The following is an 18,623-nucleotide window of genomic DNA, read 5'->3' on the forward strand; positions in this document are numbered from 1 at the left end:
TTAATTGTTTCAATGAAGAAAACTATAAATATACAAATCAGTCAGGCCTCGACTTTATATCTAGTTATATAGTGGCAGTGTGAAAGGGGAAACAGTATTTACCCCAATAACTCAGGGAAATATCTGGATGAAAAGAGAACTGGTCTGCCTTGCCAGGTAGTTTCTCAGAGAAAGAGAGTGGGGACCTGGTATTGAAAAGGAGGAGGAGGAGGAGGTTCCTATATGCTGCTTTTCTCTACCCAAAGGAGTCTCAAAGCAGTTTATAATCACCTTTCCTTTCCTTTCTCCCAAAAGACACCCTGTGGGGTGGGTGAGGCTGAGAGAGCCCTGATATCACTGCTCAATCAGAACAGCTTTATCAGTGCTGTGGTATGAACTAGATCTAAGTTATGCTTTGGTGAATAGCATCTTGCTTTGGATCTGGAGTACTGAAATCACACTTCAGCTCAGTCCCAAGGGCCTTCTTGGACATGTTAAGATTTACTGGTCTCAGGTGCTCACTGTGAGATGATAGTGATCTCCTGCTGGGCAGGATGAATGAGGCAAGCAACTGTTTTCTGCTCTCAGCTTTAGCCAGGCAAAAGCACAAAGACAGCTTCATGAGCAAGACTATATCATACAAGTTAGGTCTGCATTGCAGGCTTCAGCTGTACGTGGTGTTAAAGCCATCAGAATCCAGTGACACAAGAGCAATTGATGACTCTGAAAGACTCATAAATACGTAAGTGACACTAAACTGATAAGGGAACTTGAAATTCAGAATAACTCTCCAGACTCACACAAAAATGTAAGTAGATTGTACAAGTTTTGTTTCCATGTACAGAACCAGGAGAAATTTATATAGAAACAAAAGACACACAGCAGGGGATATGTGGCAACTCCCTGCACACCCCAATCTGCTCATATGGTTCCATTCCAGGATTTCATGCTTGTTGCATCAGGGGAAAGGGGGGACAGATACAGATCTGTTCCCAGATCTTTTAGGAATCTAACAGGTAAAATCCAGGCATCCTAATGCCCAATTTGGATAAGGGACAAGCAGAAGGGAATTAATGTTCATCTACCCAGATTCCACTATCGTTGGAAGGAAAAAGAATGAACAAAAATGGCTAATACAAGGCTAATAAGAAATGCGGTAGAGGTTCAATAAGTGAAATCATGACAGAGATGGAAAGACTGCTGATTTCATTAAAAGCATTTGACAAAATGTGCCATGGTATTTTGATTAGCAAGCTGATTAAATGTGGGCTGCGTAATAGTTATCAGTGGCAGCACCTCATGCGCTTGGAGGGAGGCTTCAAGCAGGGTCCCAAGGGGTCTGTAACTCTTCTGCATATTAGTTAATGGCTTGGGTGAGGGGGTGGAGGGAGCCCTTATAAGTTTTCAGAGGGCACAAAACTAGAAGGGATGGCTAACACCTAAAAGGCAGGGAAAAAATACCAAATGGCCTCGATCATCAGGAAGATTTGCATCTAGGCAGAAATAATGAAATCCATAGGTACAAGGATGGAGGATCCCTAGGGAGTAGTTGAGCATTAGTCAGTAGTGTGGTACAAGGGGGCATTTCTTTCACGGGATTGGGCTTTGTACGGGATTGGGTTTTGGGTCAGACAGCAGTGCAGGCAGAATCACGTTGCATTAAACAAAGCGGTCAACGGGGACAGGTTTTTTTAAGCCGAACAATATGTTTTTAAAAATGGCCCAAATCTATAGGCTGCTCTACCTGCAAGCGAGGGGGCGCGGCTGCCTGTCAGAACTAGCGATTTCAGTCTTTGTAAAGCGGCCTGGACGGAAGGGGGCAGTTGCTCCACTTTAGGCCTGCGTCCCAAACCGGGGGTGGGCTGCTCAACTGGTCTCAAGCCGCAGCCCTTCTTCAACTGAGGCTCCGCGCGGGTCGTGCGCTTGGGCTCAGCCGAAACGCTTCCCAGGAAGCCAAAGGCGTAGGCTGCCCGGCGTGAAACCAACCGAGCTGCGCCCGAGGCCACGAGCCTTCCCCGGGACGGGGGGGGGGGGGGAGGGGGGCGTGTTTTTGCGACAGACGGACTTGTTGCTTCGAGGGCGGCCCGGCCCTTCCAGCATTGCCTCGTCCACAGCGACCCCACCCCTTGCTGCGGGGGGGGGAGGGGGTGTAACGAAAGGCAGGGCGCGGAGCGGGGCTGATGTCACGCGGCCAGGGTTTTATAAGGAGGGCCCCCCTCTTCGGAGCCACTTCACAGTTTGGCGGCAGCGGCTGTGGTCCGGGACGCTGCTATTAGGAGCCGCGAGGGGGCGGGGACTGGCGGGAAACATGCAGCAGGGGAAAATGCACCCGATGCATACGTACCAATCCAGCAGGCCTTTCAAGCAAAGGAAGAGTTTTGGTAAGGTATTCGGTGTGTGGTTTGTTTCCCCTTTTTAAAAAATGCAAGTCTAATTACACCTGGAGGACGATCTCCTGCATCGCTATTTGAAGTAAGCCCCACTGAAATCAACGGGATTGATCTGGCAATTTTGAGAACTGAAGGTGCTGCACCTAGGCGGAGCATGGCCCATTGGCCCTCTGTGATAGGATGGCATCTTCGAGGTGCAGCCCCGGTTAATGGAGCCAGCTGGACTTCAGCGGCTGATTTGTAGTGTGGCCTTATTCAGAGCTACTCTTATTCAAGTCAGGGGAGTTTAGACTGGTGTTAGGGCTGCATAGGTTCGCTCTGCTAGGCATGATACAGCTTCACTTTTTGCTAGGAAGTTGCCTGACCTCCTTGATCTCCAATATGTCTTCTAGTTAGTCTGTTTGGGTTGCACTGTTAGGCAGTAAGGAATGCAATTCGCTGATCCTTTCTTTTCTTTTGGACAGCAAGCAGAATGGAAGAAGTTATAGGCATTCGGGAAAAATTCCCCACAAAAGTCCCTGTAAGTATATGTTTTCTCTTTCTTTTATTTGATTATTACTAATAGTTGCATTTGTTTCTAAAATAATACTTTATTGTTTTGTACTAACAATATTGTGGAATATGTTCTGTCCATAGTTAGCTTCTTCTTCTTTCCTAAAACAGGTAATTGTTGAAAGATATCAGAGAGAAAGGTACCTTCCACTGCTAGACAAAACAAAATTTCTTGTGCCTCAGGAGCTGACCATGACACAGTTTATAACCATCATTAGGTATGTAGCAAGCCACTGGTAGGCCGTTAATCATATTGGTGTTTGCGCTGCTGCATGTACTTCTTTCTGTGGCCTGGTTTTGGTGCAAAACTTCTGAAGAGTTTGGAAATAATGCAATAATGTCTTCTGTGTTATCTAACACCTTTATGTGAATTATTTCCTGCCATGCTTTTGATGAGACTCTGTTATTAGAATCTTCTTGCAAGTGATTCCTTCTTGTTTGCATGTGAAATCAACACTAGATTAATATATTCCCGTCTGTATTTTAAGAATAAAGAGTTTTATTTAGGGATGCAATAGCCCTCAATGCAAGACGTATAATTTCCCAAAGAGTGGCGGGACGTAAATCACAACATAAATAAGGCATTGTGCTCAATTTTATGAAATAATAAATAATCCCCTTTAAAGACATTGATTCTATCAGACAGTGATTCTATCAGACATTAATTCTATGTCCAGATCCATTTAGCTTTCCTTGTACAGTTTATAAGCTGGGCCTTGCGCTGTGTTTCAAACTACTTTTGATCTCCTTTTGACATTCAAAATCTGCATGCTGTGGGCTTTGGAAGGGAAACAAAAGTCCAAAGGCCTGTGGGGCCTACAAAATTAGTTGTATGGATTCTACACCTACTATTCCAATTATTCCCTAGGCTTCCACAAGCCTAGTACTAGATTTCAGCTTTTGCATTACTAACTCCTTTCTGAGAAAATACAAGGAGCTGCATTAGGAAGTGAGCCCATTTATATCTTTATATCCTATACGTATCCATTTGTATCTGTCCTGATTAACAGTAGTTCTCCAAAGGCAGAATGTCGTTTGCCCACAAAACTGAGCAGATGAATACATTAATACAGTATCATAGCCTGAAATGTGTGATGACATTCAGAATCTCTTGTAGGGGAAGCACTACTCTGCCTCTGAGTAAAAGAAGAAAGACATTCACCATGCTTCTTCCTGCCAGTTTCTCATTACCAAGACAGTATTTCCTTTCTGATGTTAGAAATATATCTATTTGGCCATTAATTCCCTTCTGAAGTGTCCCTGAACTACAGCCTCTCTTGGCCTTAGGAAACTGGGCTGTGTTTCAGAAAGCTGCTGTTGATCTTCAGCCAACTGGCTGGCCCCCTTCAACGTTTGGCTTTTTGATCTGCAATGTCTTCAAAACAAAGTGAACGAAAGAGCAGATTATCATTGGATCATGCAAATTGTCACTGTGACTAGCTGGTGCCATTGACACAATACCCAGCAATCTGTCCTCAACACGCATTCATTCATTCAATTTATATACTGCCCCTCATTTGACTTACAGCTTTCATGCTACTGTTCTTGTTTTAGACAAGTTAAGTAGGATGCCTCTTATCACAGCAATCATCTTTCTATTGAGGGTTTTAAAAAGGCTAAATATGTGTTTGGAGCAATACAGCTTACTATTTAGCATAGGCTTCCTGCTCTTCTGTCCCTCCAATATGTTTTGAGATCACACAGAAACAAATACTTTGGCTATAGGTAGCTCTTTTGTGGTTGCTTAGAAGTGATGGTGCCTTCTGCTGCTTAGGTCTTCTCTTCTCAAGCCTTTCTACAGATGTCTTAGGTTTGTTAATGTGGGCCATGGGATATAATCTGTGCAGGAGTTGGCTTACAATACTTTTTCACATCCAAGGAAGCTTGCTACAGTATGACTGTTGGAATGCCAAGTTCAAATTCAGGTTCTTGCTCCACTGTGAGTTCATGTTGTCCCACACACAATGCGATGGCAGAGCTGAGTTGGCCATACGGTAGACTTGCAGAGTTCTGATGAATTGTAGCTCCTTGGCAAATACACTTGTATGATGTGTGTGTTTTCTCAGCAGCTAGAATTTCTTATGTATACTTTTATGAAATGCGATTTGTGAAGGTAGCCATCATTGATTGGTTTTCACCATAGCTAGCTGGCAGCTTAAAACAACACACTGAGGCCCAGTGAAACAGGACACTGGGATATCAGTCTATAATAATTTGATGTCACTATTCCTCTTAGGAGTCCAGGGTCCCATACTTTTCTTTTTTTCTTTTCTTTCCCTTGTTTTAATTCCCAAAACCCTGCAAAGTGGTTTTGATTAGTGGCTGATCACTGTTTCTCAACTGATCAGCAAATTTCATGGCCAGGCAGAGAGTTTGAGCCCTGGTCTCTTCTCAAGGCATAGTCTAGCTGCTTATACTGCAGGGGCAGTGCAACCCTAAAAGCTGCCGGCACCACAGCAATGGGGTACTAGTGTCCTCTTAGAAGCGTTGGGCCCCTTCCTGAAGGTTTCCAGTAGAGACAAGTCCAAGAAATGGGGCCATGTAGACCAGTGGTCCCCAACCTTTTTATCACCAGGGACTGGTCAATGCTTGACAATTTTACTGAGGCCCGGGGGGAGGGGGTAGTCTTTTGCCAAGGGATGTCACCGCCGCCTGAGCCCCTGCTCCACTTGCTTTCCCACCAGCGCCCCTGACTTCCCGCCGCCTGCTGGGGGGTGCTGGGAGCCCCAGCCATGGTGGCTGCTGGAGAGCACCAAAGGTGAGCTGGCAGCAGAGTGGCAGGGCAGCCTCTGAGGCAGCAACTGGGGAGGAGGATGAGGAGGAGCCGCTGCCCGGTACCAACTGGTCAATGGACCAGTACCGGTCCCCGGACCGGGGGTTGGAGACCACTTATGTAAACTACAATCATACCAGCATCCCCAGCAACTACCTCATTGTGTCTGGTACACATCACGAGGTGTGGTGGCAGGACTGTGATGGACAGGGCAGACAGAACCAGTGATGGAATGGTAAGATTGGGGCTCCAGGTCTTTAATCTTCACAGCCATTGGGCAGGGCCTGTCCCCATTCTGACTTCTGCTGATGTTTCTCCAAGATATGCCATCATATCAACTCCCTTAGCACTGTTGCGCACCTCCCTGAAGATTGTACTGTGACTCTGATGGGATATCCTTGCAAGACTACAGCAGTTAGTGGGAAGGGGGTGGGGTGAATGTTTAACTTCTACAGCAAACAGCTCTCCTCTCTTGAAGAAATTATTTGCTTGTGGAGGGAAGTGTTTTCCCAGGATAGCTAATAGTAGTTTCCAGGGTGATTTGATTGAAAAAGCAGCCCAGTGAAAGTTTTTAAAGCTCTCAGATTGGCTTTTGTCCTCCATTTGCTGCCAACAACAACAACAACAAATCCTGAGGGGAGTCGTGACCATTATTCTTCCCATATCATCTGCTTGGTCCTGAGGAAAAATGGAGCACAGATTTAAAAAAAAACAATCTCAGTTGCATCAGTCAAATATGCAATGAATGTTCAAGCCCTGCTGCAAGAACATTAAGGTTTAACCATGCCATCTTGATTGATTGCATTTGTATACCCCTGGGGCTCAGGGCAGTTAACCAGCATTATGCCTTTTGAAGGTCAGTGAATTCAGTGGACTTTGAAGAGTGGAACTCTGGTTAGGATGCCACTGTACGGCTTTCTAAAGGTAAATGCTCCATGTAGGCCTACCCTTAACCTTGATCTGGAAACTATAACTGGTACACAATGCAGTGGCCAGGTTCCTCACAGGAACACCACGGAGCTCCCATGTGCAGCCCACTCTCCAGCAACTGCACTGGTTGCCAGTTGTCAGGAAGACAGACTTGTAAATAAAACACCACTGTGGGAAAGATGGTTGTTTATTCAAGCAGACCTCCTTGGCCTCAAATAGACGAATCTGACTAAGACAAGACAAACTCCAGCTCTTATTCCAGCAGTTTTCCTGCCTTTCCCAGACCCATTAAGATTCACCTAACAAGCAGGCATAATAGAAAAGAATGCAGGTGCAAGGGCGGGAGGCCGGCCAAGCGAGATAACTAGGCGGCAAGCAGTGACCTTGAAGCAAAGTGTCTAGCTCTCATGGCCAGACAGAAAAAAAACAGGAGTACATTTCAAAATGGATACAGACAGGTTCAAAGAATCATTAATAAATCATGGCAGAGACCCAGGGATTCTGACACTGGTCAAATTCCGGATCTGACTCAAGGTTTTGGTAATCACCTTTAAGGCCATACACAGTCTGTGCCCAGTTTACCTGAGAGACCACCTTACTGCCTACACTCGCTAAAGAGCTCTATGCTCTACCAATTCCAACTGGCTGGTGATCCCTGGCCCCAAAGAAGCATCTCTGACCTCAACTAGGGCCAGAGCCTTCTCTGTCCTGGCAGCTACCTGGTGGAATGCTCCCAGAAAAATCTAAGGCCCTGCCTGAACTTCTACAGTTCTGCAGGGCCTGCAAAATGGATCTCTTCTGCCAACCAATCCAAAAGCATCAACTCAGAAAAAACCCTGCCCATGTACTGAATCCCAAACCAAATCTACCTATGAACCATAGTTAACAAGTTAATGTTGTCAACATCAGTATTAGAATTGTTATAGGGAAATGTAGAAGTTGTTATCAGTTATGGAATCCACTGTTGTTGTTTTTATCCAATGTTATGAATTATGCTGTACTATCCCTACGTTCTATGTAAAGTACCCTGAGCCACAAGGGAGGGCGGTATAGAAATATAAGAAAGAAAGAACCCCTTTCTAGTAATAAACAAGGATAGATCAAATTTAATTGGTCTATCCTGCAGTATATTATGTGAATACATATCAAAGGGCATTTGGCTACTCATTTCCATGTTTGAGATCAATAATGCTGTTGGCCTTGTCAGGTAGTCCCATGCTCTAAGGCAGCGGTTCTCAACCGCTTTTAGCTGGCGACCTTGGCGGTGGTGGCAGCAGCGAGGTCAGTGCGTGCACGGGGAGCGTGTGTGAGCATGTGCAGGCGCACAGCACTCAGGCGGTGTAGAGGCAGCCATTGCCAGGGCTCCTCCTCCGCCGGCCACCGCTTGCCACTGCCGCTTGTAGCCACAAACCTGGTGACCCCCCAGAATGAGCCAGGCAATCCCCAAATGGGGTCCCAACCCACAGGTTGGGAACCACTGCTCTAAGGGACCTTGATGCATCGTAGAGCTGTATGACATAATTTTATCTTATCTGTCTGTTCACCTGCCTGGGTATTGTCTGACCGATTTACCTTGAACAAGTGCTTCTGTTTATTCATCACCAGCTGACACACAAGTCCTCTTGTGTTGAAGGCAAAAGGTCTAGCATGATAATGGCAAAAATAGAGATGCAGAATGATCAGGACTGAATTGTTGAATATCAGTGAACTGGTGGTGTTCTTCTACAGTATACATAGGCATAACTGCTGTCCTTGTATTTACTGTAGGGAAATAAGGCCTTTCAAATGCCTGCATACAGTTTACCATTGATGGCACTATGGAATAGTTTTATTTTATATCTGTGGTTTTACTCAGCTTTTCAGCCAAAACAAATTAGCTCTTAAAGTGGCTCAGTATAATTAAAAATCAATACAAGCTGAAATATAATAAAAAAATGGGGGAGGTATCTGTTACTATATCAGTCCATGCAGGAAGGGGTCTCCATGGTCTCAGTTTATGTGTAGTGGAGCATTCCTCATCTTCTGGCCTCGGGGATGGCAGTTGGTAGATAGGAGGAAGGGACTCAAAGGTGGATCCAGGGATGATGGATTTTGCCAGTAGATATTTTCCCAAAAATTTCCCAGAGTTTTCCCCCAAAACCAAAGAGCATGTTTATATTGAGAATGTTACTATAGATGTAAATAAGTCTATTTCCCTCCTTCCCAAACAGTAACATAATTGTCCCAGATTCAGCATTCAGCATGAAAAGATTTCTGCATTTTAATTCTCTCTCTCTCTCTTTTATTAACCTAGGGGCAGGATGGGACTGGGTTCTACACAAGCTTTCTATCTGCTAGTAAACAACAAGACTTTAGCCAGCATGTCGCTGACTCTGGCGGAAATATACCAGGATTACAAAGATGAAGATGGATTTGTATACATGACTTATGCTTCCCAAGAGATGTTTGGCTACCACTTGACCACTGATGATGGGAAATCTAATGATTGTCTCCAAAAAACATAAGTGTCCTTTGAGAGGCAGATGTGGCTGGCAGCTGAGCTGTGAATCCCATAAGTCACTTGAAGTGAAAAGAAGCTCTTTTTGACATGAGCTCCACTGAAAGATTAATGGCCCAAGAGCTGGCAAGGCCCAGCTAAAGAAGCAAGTGGTGGGATAAACCATTCAAAACAAAGGACATGGGCATTTGTTTTGTATATGAATGGATGCTTGTGTGACAAAGGAAAACAGTTGGGGTATGCCTCAATGGGTTTTCTCTTTCTTTTAAAAATGCCCTTAAATTATGTAACCATTTTAAAATTGTTAATAAAACTGGACATTAGTGAGATGCAGATAAATTAATTTCCAGAGTTTTGGGGGGAGGGGGAATATTCAGCATGGGAACCTGCCACAAAACAAATCTTGCCATGTACACAGAAGATCTGATCGGAATTCTGGTCACTGTAGCATGTCCTGTTTAGAAACAGTGCTTTTGAGCACCATGAAACTCAGGGGCTGTGGTTCGCTTTCAACATAGCTCCACAGTCAATTGCTAATCTTTCTCTGGGAGGTAGACTCCCCAAGAGTGGGTTTAGAGGTCTGTTAGCTTGCTTGTTTGTTTCTGGCTTGGCACTGCCAAGGGGAGAATTGCATGTGCAGCTGGGTTTCCCACAGGAGTCTAATGCTGTGCCATGTGACGGGCTTCTTCAGAAGTGCTGATGCACACTCTGATCACTACTCCCTGGTACCTAGTAAAAAGCGGCATGCAAGGAGGGAATCAGGACACCTAGAGGCACAGCTCCCTAAATAGGGGTGAGTCTGGAGTGCAAATTGAAGATTTCCAACAATGCCAAAGCAGCTCTTCATGTGGCTTTAGAAGGGCTTTTATCCTGAGGCTAAGTGTTGCCTTTTGAGCTCTGCTATGTGCCTCTGTGGACCCTTTAAACTTGTCACCAGTTGATGAGATTGCCATATTAAAATGAGCCTTGTCAAAAGTATTTGTATTGTGGTTCACATCCCATAGTGCATGGGGATTAGAAATTGCTTAGCCTAATCCTTGTTGATAAAAGTAAACCAGTGAGTTTGCTGCACCAATATCCAGCTTACTATTGCTGCACTTCAGTGGTACTTAGCTAACTTAGAATATGTAGAAATATGCAACTACAGGTCAGGTCTTTAGAAAGTCACAAGCCACATGATTTGATATGACTTGCAGCTAAATTATTAGTTCTGAAAAACAGCATAGGTCAATGTTTCTGTCTAAACCTGTGGGGTGTAGTGAGTGTCAAGATTAGGATGAGAGACCCAGGGATAAGTCCCTCCTGAGCCCTGAAGTTCACTGGGTGACTTTGTGTCCATCAGTCCCTCTCAGCTTAACCTATTTCACAGGAAGGGAGAGCTATGTTGGTCTTGTAGGATCCTCCTTGGAGACAAATGTGGATTATAAATACCAATCTAAATAAACTTAAAAAGTACTGAACTTGTGAAATTTAATGCTACTGAGAAAAAAAAAATTCTGAGGAGTTTTCTTTTTCAATGTGACTGGGGAATTTGATCCATTGAAGAGAACAGGAGTTTTTTAAATCTATACGTTATGCATCTTTAAATCAATGTTCTTTCAATGTCTTTTGATGAGCGATCTGTCATCTTTGCATGTTAAGGAACTGCTGTGCTAGCCTAAAAGCTGACAGACAAAAGAGAGGACTTTGGCAAATGTGATGATGAGTAAATGCTGTCTAGTCTGCATGACAATTTTGCCTGCAGCTGGTGTGCTTGTATCATAGGTATTTGTTGACTGAACATTTGTTGGCTTAGAAAAACTCTTTTAAATCCAATATGTACATTTTAACTTTCAACGAGTTAAGTCAACACCTGTTTGTATAGAATAAGAGGCAAGGACAAGGGGACAACCTCAAGATTGTGTGTAAAAGATGAAGGGGCAAACAAACTGTAATGAGGGTTACTTGAAGGGAGTCTGCTCCCAAAAGATTCATTTCCCTTTTAAGCAGTTGGGTGTCCCTACCCCATACTTTCTACAAGTGACTCAAAACTGCCTTTAATGAGTTTGAACTCTGGACCTAGAGACTTCAGGCAAAAAATAAATGTGAAATACAGTTACGATGATAATTAACTGAACAATTAAAAGAATGACATGGGTCAATATGTTTGGTCTGTTCAATCTAATGAACCATTTTTGATTTCCTATAAATTAAATGTATTTAGTATTGTCACAAAGTGATGATGCCTTGCCAAAAAGATTCACCAAGGGTAGGAAACTCAAAACCACTAAGCTGGAAGACTGAACTGGTACTTATGCTGCATTATTGATGTTGGGAAACACCAGCAATTGCTTTCTTCTTAACAGCTGCTGTTGCATGAGGAATTTTACAATTTAATTTCAGCAAAGAATAAAGGAGTACTGTAGTAAACAAATTATGTGGTAGAGCTTCCCTGATCTGAAGCAGCCATCTCTGAATAACAGCAGAATCTACTTTGGGTTGAAGACTTTCATGCAAAAGCAACAGATGTTTCCTAACAGTTAAGACCAGGGGTGGGCAAACTGTGGCCCTCCAGATGTCCATGAACTACAATTTCCACAGCTTGTCCACTCCTGGTTAAGACTGTAAAATTCTTTACATTAAAACTGTGGTATTATCCAAGCAAACACTAGCTACTGCCAAGGTGTTGCTGAGGTGTGTGATCCAGTTTTGAGACATCAGGTTTGGCTTTGTTTTGGCCATTATGCATTCCTTTGACCATGTTCTTCTGAGTGACTCTGATTCCTTCTCTAGGCAGGCTTAGTGGTGGGGGAGACCTTTTAAAGTTAAGGTTATTTCTGTTGGGAGCTATCACTTGGGGTCGAGTAAACATAGAGGGGTTTTGGTAGCACTAAAAGCTGATTGTTCTGGTAAGGCAGCAGCTGTTCCTGTGTTCATGGCAGCCATCTTTCCCGTGACTGATCACAGACTTGGTTGCCTCCATAGTGCAAATTGAGCTTTGACCACACATTTATATATTACACATAAATTGCATGGAAGAACTGTTATCCAAACAGATCTATACATCTCAGGGCCATAATATGCAAAGACATCCCCTTGCTGACACAACTGAGCCAGCTGGACTGGGAGAAAGAATCCAGGAAAGATGCTGGAAAATGGTAGTTTCCCACCCCTCTTTCCTAAACTGCTAAACTACTGGGGAGCATTAACCACAGTTGCTTTGTAACAGGACAGAGTGTGAGGGTGAGTGGGTGCTTGTAGGCTGCTGGAGAGTGGTGTTTTTGTCTGGATCTGTTGCTTATTGAGCAAGGTCTGCTTGCAGGCCCCACCCTCTGCTGTTATTGCTGGGAGGTGGGACTGTGCGCCTCTGAACCACAAGGCTTCTCTTAAGCAGAGGCTTGGCCTGGGGATCAGGTCTGAAGACCTTGCATCACTCTAGATACCTTCAAACCATTAGCCAGTTATGAAGGTAGAAAGCCAGCAGGGGAGTGAGGGCTATCCAGGGTTCTGCCTAGTGCCAGGTATACAATTATCTACCCACTGGGTGGAGGTCATGGGTGAGTGCTTGGAGCTTTTGGGTCTCAGGGAGCAGGTTCATTCTCTTGAGGCTAGGGTTGCAAACTGGGAGAAGCTGAGATAGAGGTTTGGGGAAGAAACCCCCAGACCAGTCCCACTCCTGTGCTGACAGCTCTTCTGCTGTAGTAGAGAGTCTTGAGGTCACAGGGCATCAATCTGAGGAGGAGGGATGTGAAAGGAGCCCTTCCTTGGGCAATGGGCCAATATTCTCTCATATTGAGGATACCCCTGGAGGGAGGGTGGCTTCTAGTAGAGGTGATTCAATCATTAAGAATATAGAGAGAAGAGCTGCCAGTTCCATGCACAGGGCCAGGTAGACAGACACAGATCACTGTGTCAATTAATTGAAGAGAAAGTGGTGCCAGGAGGAAGGGTTTAAATTTGTTAGGCACTACTAGGGAATGTTTAGGACAAGTTGAATCTATACAAAAGAGACAGGCTTTACTTTGACCAAAAGGGAACCAGCCTGCTGGTGATTAATATAAAAAAGGTACAGAGTGGATTTAAATTAATCCTGGTGGGGAAGCCATCAGGAGCTGGGAACCTCCAGTTCAGGGCCAGGAATGATTGCATAAACACTCAAGGCAATATTGATAGAAGCACAATAGAACTTGGAAGTGAAAGCAAGGCCACAGCTGAGGGTCATGTATGGCGATTAAGGTGCTGAGGGAGGCAAGGGAGAGGGAAACACACTATATGGGTCTATATACCAATGCTAGAAGTCTTGAGCCAAGATGGCGCAGGAATACTTGGTGTTCAATGACAATATAGATAAAGTAGATCTCAGCAACATGGTGGAATGGAGAAGATCTATGGGATACACTTATTCCTGGGTATAATCTCTGTAGGCAAGATAGGGAGGCATGGACCACAGGGTCTGGAAAATAAATGTAAGTCAATAATTAGGCATGCAAGAAGAGTTTTTGAGGAGCAGGCTGCTAAAATCATAAAGACAAACAATATTTTTTAAAAAATATATCCAGAACAGGAAACCAGGTATAGAAGCTACAGGCCTTTGGATGTCCAAGAAATAAAATGATGGCTAGAGAAAGAAGAAGAGTTGGTTCTTATATGCCGCTTTTATCTACCCGAAGGAGTCTCAAAGCGGCTTACAGTCGCCTTCCCATTCCTCTCCCCACAACAGACACCCTGTGAGGTGGGTGAGGCTGAGAGAGCCCTGATATCACTGCTCGGTCAGAACAATTTTATCAGTGCCGTGGCGAGCCCAGCTGGCTGCATGTGGGGGAGTGCAGAATTGAACCCGGCATGCCAGATTAGAAGTCCGCACTCCTAACGACTACACCAAAGAGGGGGAGATGGGCAAGAAGCTCAATCGCTATTTTGCTTCTGTGCTCACTGAGGAAAGTATGGATCATGTACCCATGTCCCAGTCCTTATTTTCAGGAAAGGAGTCTGAAAAACTGAGCCAAATTGAGGTGACCAGAGATTAAATTCCAGACCTATTGGAGACCTGTTGATCTACTAACCCATATCTGTAACCTATCACAAATTTAGTACTATACCGAAAGACGGGAGAGTAGCACTAGTTTTAAAAAAGGGATCCAGAGGGTGACCAAGAAATCACAAGCCTGTCAGCCTAGCATCTGTCCCAGACAAATTTGTTGAAACTGTAATCAAAGATAGAATTATTAGGCATATAAAGGAACAAGGAAGCCTGCTGATGGAAAATGAGCATGGGTTCCACAAAAGGAAATTGTGCCACACTAGCCTTTTGAGATGATTTGAGAAAGTGAACAAGCTTGTAGACAATGTTGACCTGGTAGACATTATATACTTGGACTTTAAAAAGGATTTGAGCAAGGCAAGCTCCTGACTGAACTTAGCAGCCAAGGCACAAGAGAGTGGAGTCTCATATGGATTAAAAACTGGTTAATGAAAGACTGCAAAGACCAGGAATCAATTGACAGTTCTCACAATGCAGGGAACTAAGCAGTGGGGTCCTATGAGGATCAATATTGGAGCCAGTACTATTTAATTTATACGCCAATGATCTGGAGCTAGTGGTAAGGAGCGTAGCAGCCAAGTTTGCAAATGACACTAAATTATTCAGAATGGTAAAAACCAAGGCCTGAAAATACATCCTTTGTGTATTTCTTCAACTTTTGCGTGCAGAGCACCTGAAATACTCCCTTGGGAAGCTTTGCAAGTTAGAAGTTGGAAGTATTTGTCATGATTAAAAAATGTACTAGCCCACTAAAGTAATGACTGTTAATAGACATGACCTGAACATAATGTAATGCAGCTACATGCAAACATGTATTAAAGTCTTTAACATGTTGCACGTTCTTCTTTGGAAGGAATCTTTACTAAAGTAGTAACCTTTTAATTCCCTTTTTGCAATTCATTAGAGGTAAAATACTTTACAGACAAGCACACTGTTGCAAATTAAAAGTTCCTAGGAACACAAGAGGCCAATGGCTAACAAAATTAATTCCAGCATAAACTTTCATAAATCAGAGCTTATTCTATGGAATCATCAAGGAAGCCAATAGAATGTACTATATCTTCTGGCTAGTTGTCACCTAGGGTCTGAGTGGCTAGGAGTGCTAGTCCCCAATTGGGACCTGGCGATCCCCTGGAATTACTACTTCCAGACTTATAGGAATCACTTCCCCTGGAGAAAATGGCTGCTTTGGAGAGCTTCACCTTATGGTAATTTATCTTTCCCTGCCTAAACTGCTCCCCAACATATCCAGGAATTTTCCAACCTGGAGTTGGCAGCCCTATAAATAGCAGATGCTTTTTGCTAAGCATTCAAACTATCCATGGTTTTAAGAAAGGTGGGGTGAGTGTAGGCATTTTCCAAGATGGATGCTCTGCTGCACCATTGTGTCTTAAAGCACGAATAAAGGAGAAGACAAAACCAAGATATTTTACTGAATAATTGCGGATATTTTGTCCAATTCGGGGGCTTGTTCTTTTATGCTTGTATCTGAGATATCTTGAAATAGGTGTACAGTGTTCCTGTGACCACAGTCAGCAGTTTACGCTCAGCTTGGCACAGCTGTTAATGTTCTTTCAAGACAGCAGATTCACCAGCTTGTTCAGTAAAACATTCCCGAGGGGTAGGCTGTCAGCAAAACAGAAAGGAGTCTTGCAGCTCCTTAAAGATGTAGCAAACAGATTTGTTCTGCCATAACTGTTTGTGGACTAGATGAAGTGAACTCTTTGTCAAAGTAGGTAATAAATGTTGTAATGAGGGCGCAGTCCTCCTCACTGACATAGCCACTCCTGTCAACAAGCAAGTAATCAAAGAGGCTCACCAATGTAATGGGGCTAATTATTTTATGAATTAATGAGATGAGATGAGTACAAAAGCCAATAACTCAGGATGCTTGCTCTGAGCCATTCCCTTGCAACATTGCACTTTGGGCACATATACTCTCATGCAGCGGGGAAGGCACTGGCAAACCACCCCGTATTGAGTCTGCCATGAAAACGCTAGAGGGCATCACCCCAAGGGTCAGACATGACCTGGTGCTTGCACAGGGGATACCTTTACCTTTTTACTCTCATGCAGACATTTCTTCCTGCCAAATACAGTAAATTTGATGGGTCCAGCTGAGACTGAATAATAAAAACAGGTAAGTCTTTCACAAACAGGCATTCATGAATGAGGGCTGCAACAGAGAGCTGTTACTTTTTGGAGAGCCATTTTGTTTGTTTTGGGCACAAGTTTGGGTTATTTTTAGACTGGTTTCAATGAATGCATTCTCATCATCTGTAACTTTCCCTGCCCCTAAGGGTTGAAATTCTCTGACACTGCAACCCTCACCAAGGACGTTGTGGCCTAAAGATGAGGCAAACAGCAGGGGCAAGGCCCAATTTTTCAGGCCTATAGTTCTCCTATACTGAGTGGACACATTGATACATGGCAAAGCAGTCATTTCTTCCATCCTTTCCTGTGGCCAGAATCCTGATGTGGGACAGTGTTGAGATTGAAAAATTATTTTTAAACAGAAATGGCAAGCAGCCTAAATCCACCATTCAAACATATGAACCTTGTTCTAGATTCATGTCAATTCCCCTCCCCCTGTTTACACCCTAACTTTAAATGTGATTGACATATAATAGGGTCCCTGAGGACTAACATTTGAGGGGAGAAGATTCATCTTCTCTTGTCCTATTTCTGTGCTTTTGAGTCCATTCAGCTAACCTAGGAATGACCACCAAGTGCACTGTACTGTTGTCAACTCCATCTTAAGAAATTCTTGGATAATTGGGATACATACTGGGCAGGGTGAAGTTTGAGGAGAGGAAGGAGCTCAATAGGGGTGTAATGCAATAGAGTTCCCGCTCCAAAGCTGACATTTTCTCCAGGGGAACTGATCTCTGTGATTTCAGGAGATCCCCAGGCCCCACCTGGAGGCCTGGAAGCCAAGAAGACAAAGATGCTGAAAGAAAAGCTATATGTAGAATCACAAAATCAAATATCCTTTTGGGGTGACGCCCTCCAGTGTTTTCATGGCAGACTCAATACAGGGTGGCCTTGCCAGTGCCTTCCCCAGTCATTACCATTTTACCCCCCCAGCAAGCTGGGTACTCATTTACCAACCTTGGAAGGATGGAAGGTTGAGTCAGCCTTGAGCCAGCTGCTGAGATCGAACTCCCAACCTCATGGACAGACAGCTTCAGACAGCTTTTCTGCCACTTACCACTCTGCACCACAAGAGTTTGTAGAGTCACTCAAATATGTGTAAAGATGCCAGAATGTGAACCAATTATAATCATGTTATCAAAATTCCTTTTTTCTCAATGGCTTAGCTAGTAATATAAATAAACAAAATTATCAATATGAATCAATATACAAATTTGTTGTTGTTAGGTGCGAAGTCGTGTCCGACCCATTGTGAGCCCATGGACAATGATCCTCCAGGCCTTCCTGTCCTCTACCATTCCCCGGAGTCCATTTAAGTTTGCACCCTGCTTCAGTGACTCCATCCAGCCACCTCATTCTCTGTCGTCCCCTTCTTCTTTTGCCCTCAATCGCTCCCAGCATTAGGCTCTTCTCCGGGGAGTCCTTCCTTCTCATGTGGCCAAAGTAGTTTCATCTTCAGGATCTGGCCTTCTAAGGAGCAGTCAGGGCTGATCTCCTCTAGGACTGACCGGTTTGTTCACCTTGCAGTCCAAGGGACTTGCAAGAGTCTTCTCCAGCACCAGAGTTCAAAAGCCTCAATTCTTTGACGCTAGGCCTTCCTTATGGTCCAACTTTCACAGCCATACACTGCAACCATATACAAATACATAAATCTAATAAAGAGAATTATATACATAGACTGATATTTTTTATCTTTCTCATAAACTTGTCCACATAGAATCTTTTAATCCTTATCCATTGTTATTCCTCTATATATTTATGAAACAGCCTAGGGGGTGGGACGTGTCCGGCTGTCCAAGTTGGCATAGGGCCAATCAGAGTGCAGCCAGCTTTGCCCTGATTGTCCCTGCCCCTGCAGCTCCCGCCTTCCATTCCTGGACTCTAGCCTCTTTGCTCACAGATGACTCAGTGCCTGGAGCCAGCAGCAGGTAAGGGGAGAGGCCCTGGGCAAAGGATTGTGGTGGAGGACTTGCTAACGAGGGCCTCTTGGCCTGCTGATGAGGGCCGCTAAGGAGCTCTGTCCTGGCCCTGCTAATGAGCTTCCCAGCGTCCACCTGCCCCACTTGCTCTGGCTGGGAGCTGCCGCCCAAGGCCACCATAAGCTGCCAGGCCAGGGGAGGGCCCGTTCAATACAATACAATAGAGTAATACATGAGTACAAGAGCATTACAAGGCACCATAGTTTGAAGAATCTTATAACCAACCTTCAGTATTTGTACTATAATCCTATTGCAAAAGGTTTTCAGAGGGACAGAGTATATAATATGTCTTCCTATCGCTATAGTCCTCAATACATGCTCCCAAAAGCTAGGTTTAAGTATCTAAACC

The 18,623-nt window shown here is 44.2% G+C and overlaps 1 protein-coding gene across 2 annotated transcripts; it reads left to right on the forward strand.

The window, feature by feature from the left end:
- The first annotated feature begins 2,104 nt into the window (after window positions 1–2,104).
- Window positions 2,105–10,576, forward strand: MAP1LC3C (microtubule associated protein 1 light chain 3 gamma). 2 transcript variants are annotated; one of them, XM_077344925.1, is made up of 4 exons: window positions 2,105–2,365; window positions 2,834–2,889; window positions 3,033–3,139; window positions 8,918–10,576. In XM_077344925.1, the coding sequence occupies exons 2-4, from the start codon at window positions 2,842–2,844 to the stop codon at window positions 9,126–9,128; spliced, it is 366 nt and encodes a 121-aa protein (XP_077201040.1). In that variant the 5' UTR covers window positions 2,105–2,365; window positions 2,834–2,841; the 3' UTR covers window positions 9,129–10,576. The 2 variants fall into 2 exon arrangements, with proteins under 2 accessions (XP_077201040.1, XP_077201032.1); XM_077344917.1 differs by having other exon boundaries at window positions 2,105–2,360.
- The last annotated feature ends 8,047 nt before the right edge of the window (window positions 10,577–18,623 follow it).

The sequence above is a fragment of the Paroedura picta genome, chromosome 1 (assembly GCF_049243985.1).
Source record: "Paroedura picta isolate Pp20150507F chromosome 1, Ppicta_v3.0, whole genome shotgun sequence".
In the NCBI taxonomy this organism is placed as follows: domain Eukaryota; kingdom Metazoa; phylum Chordata; class Lepidosauria; order Squamata; family Gekkonidae; genus Paroedura; species Paroedura picta.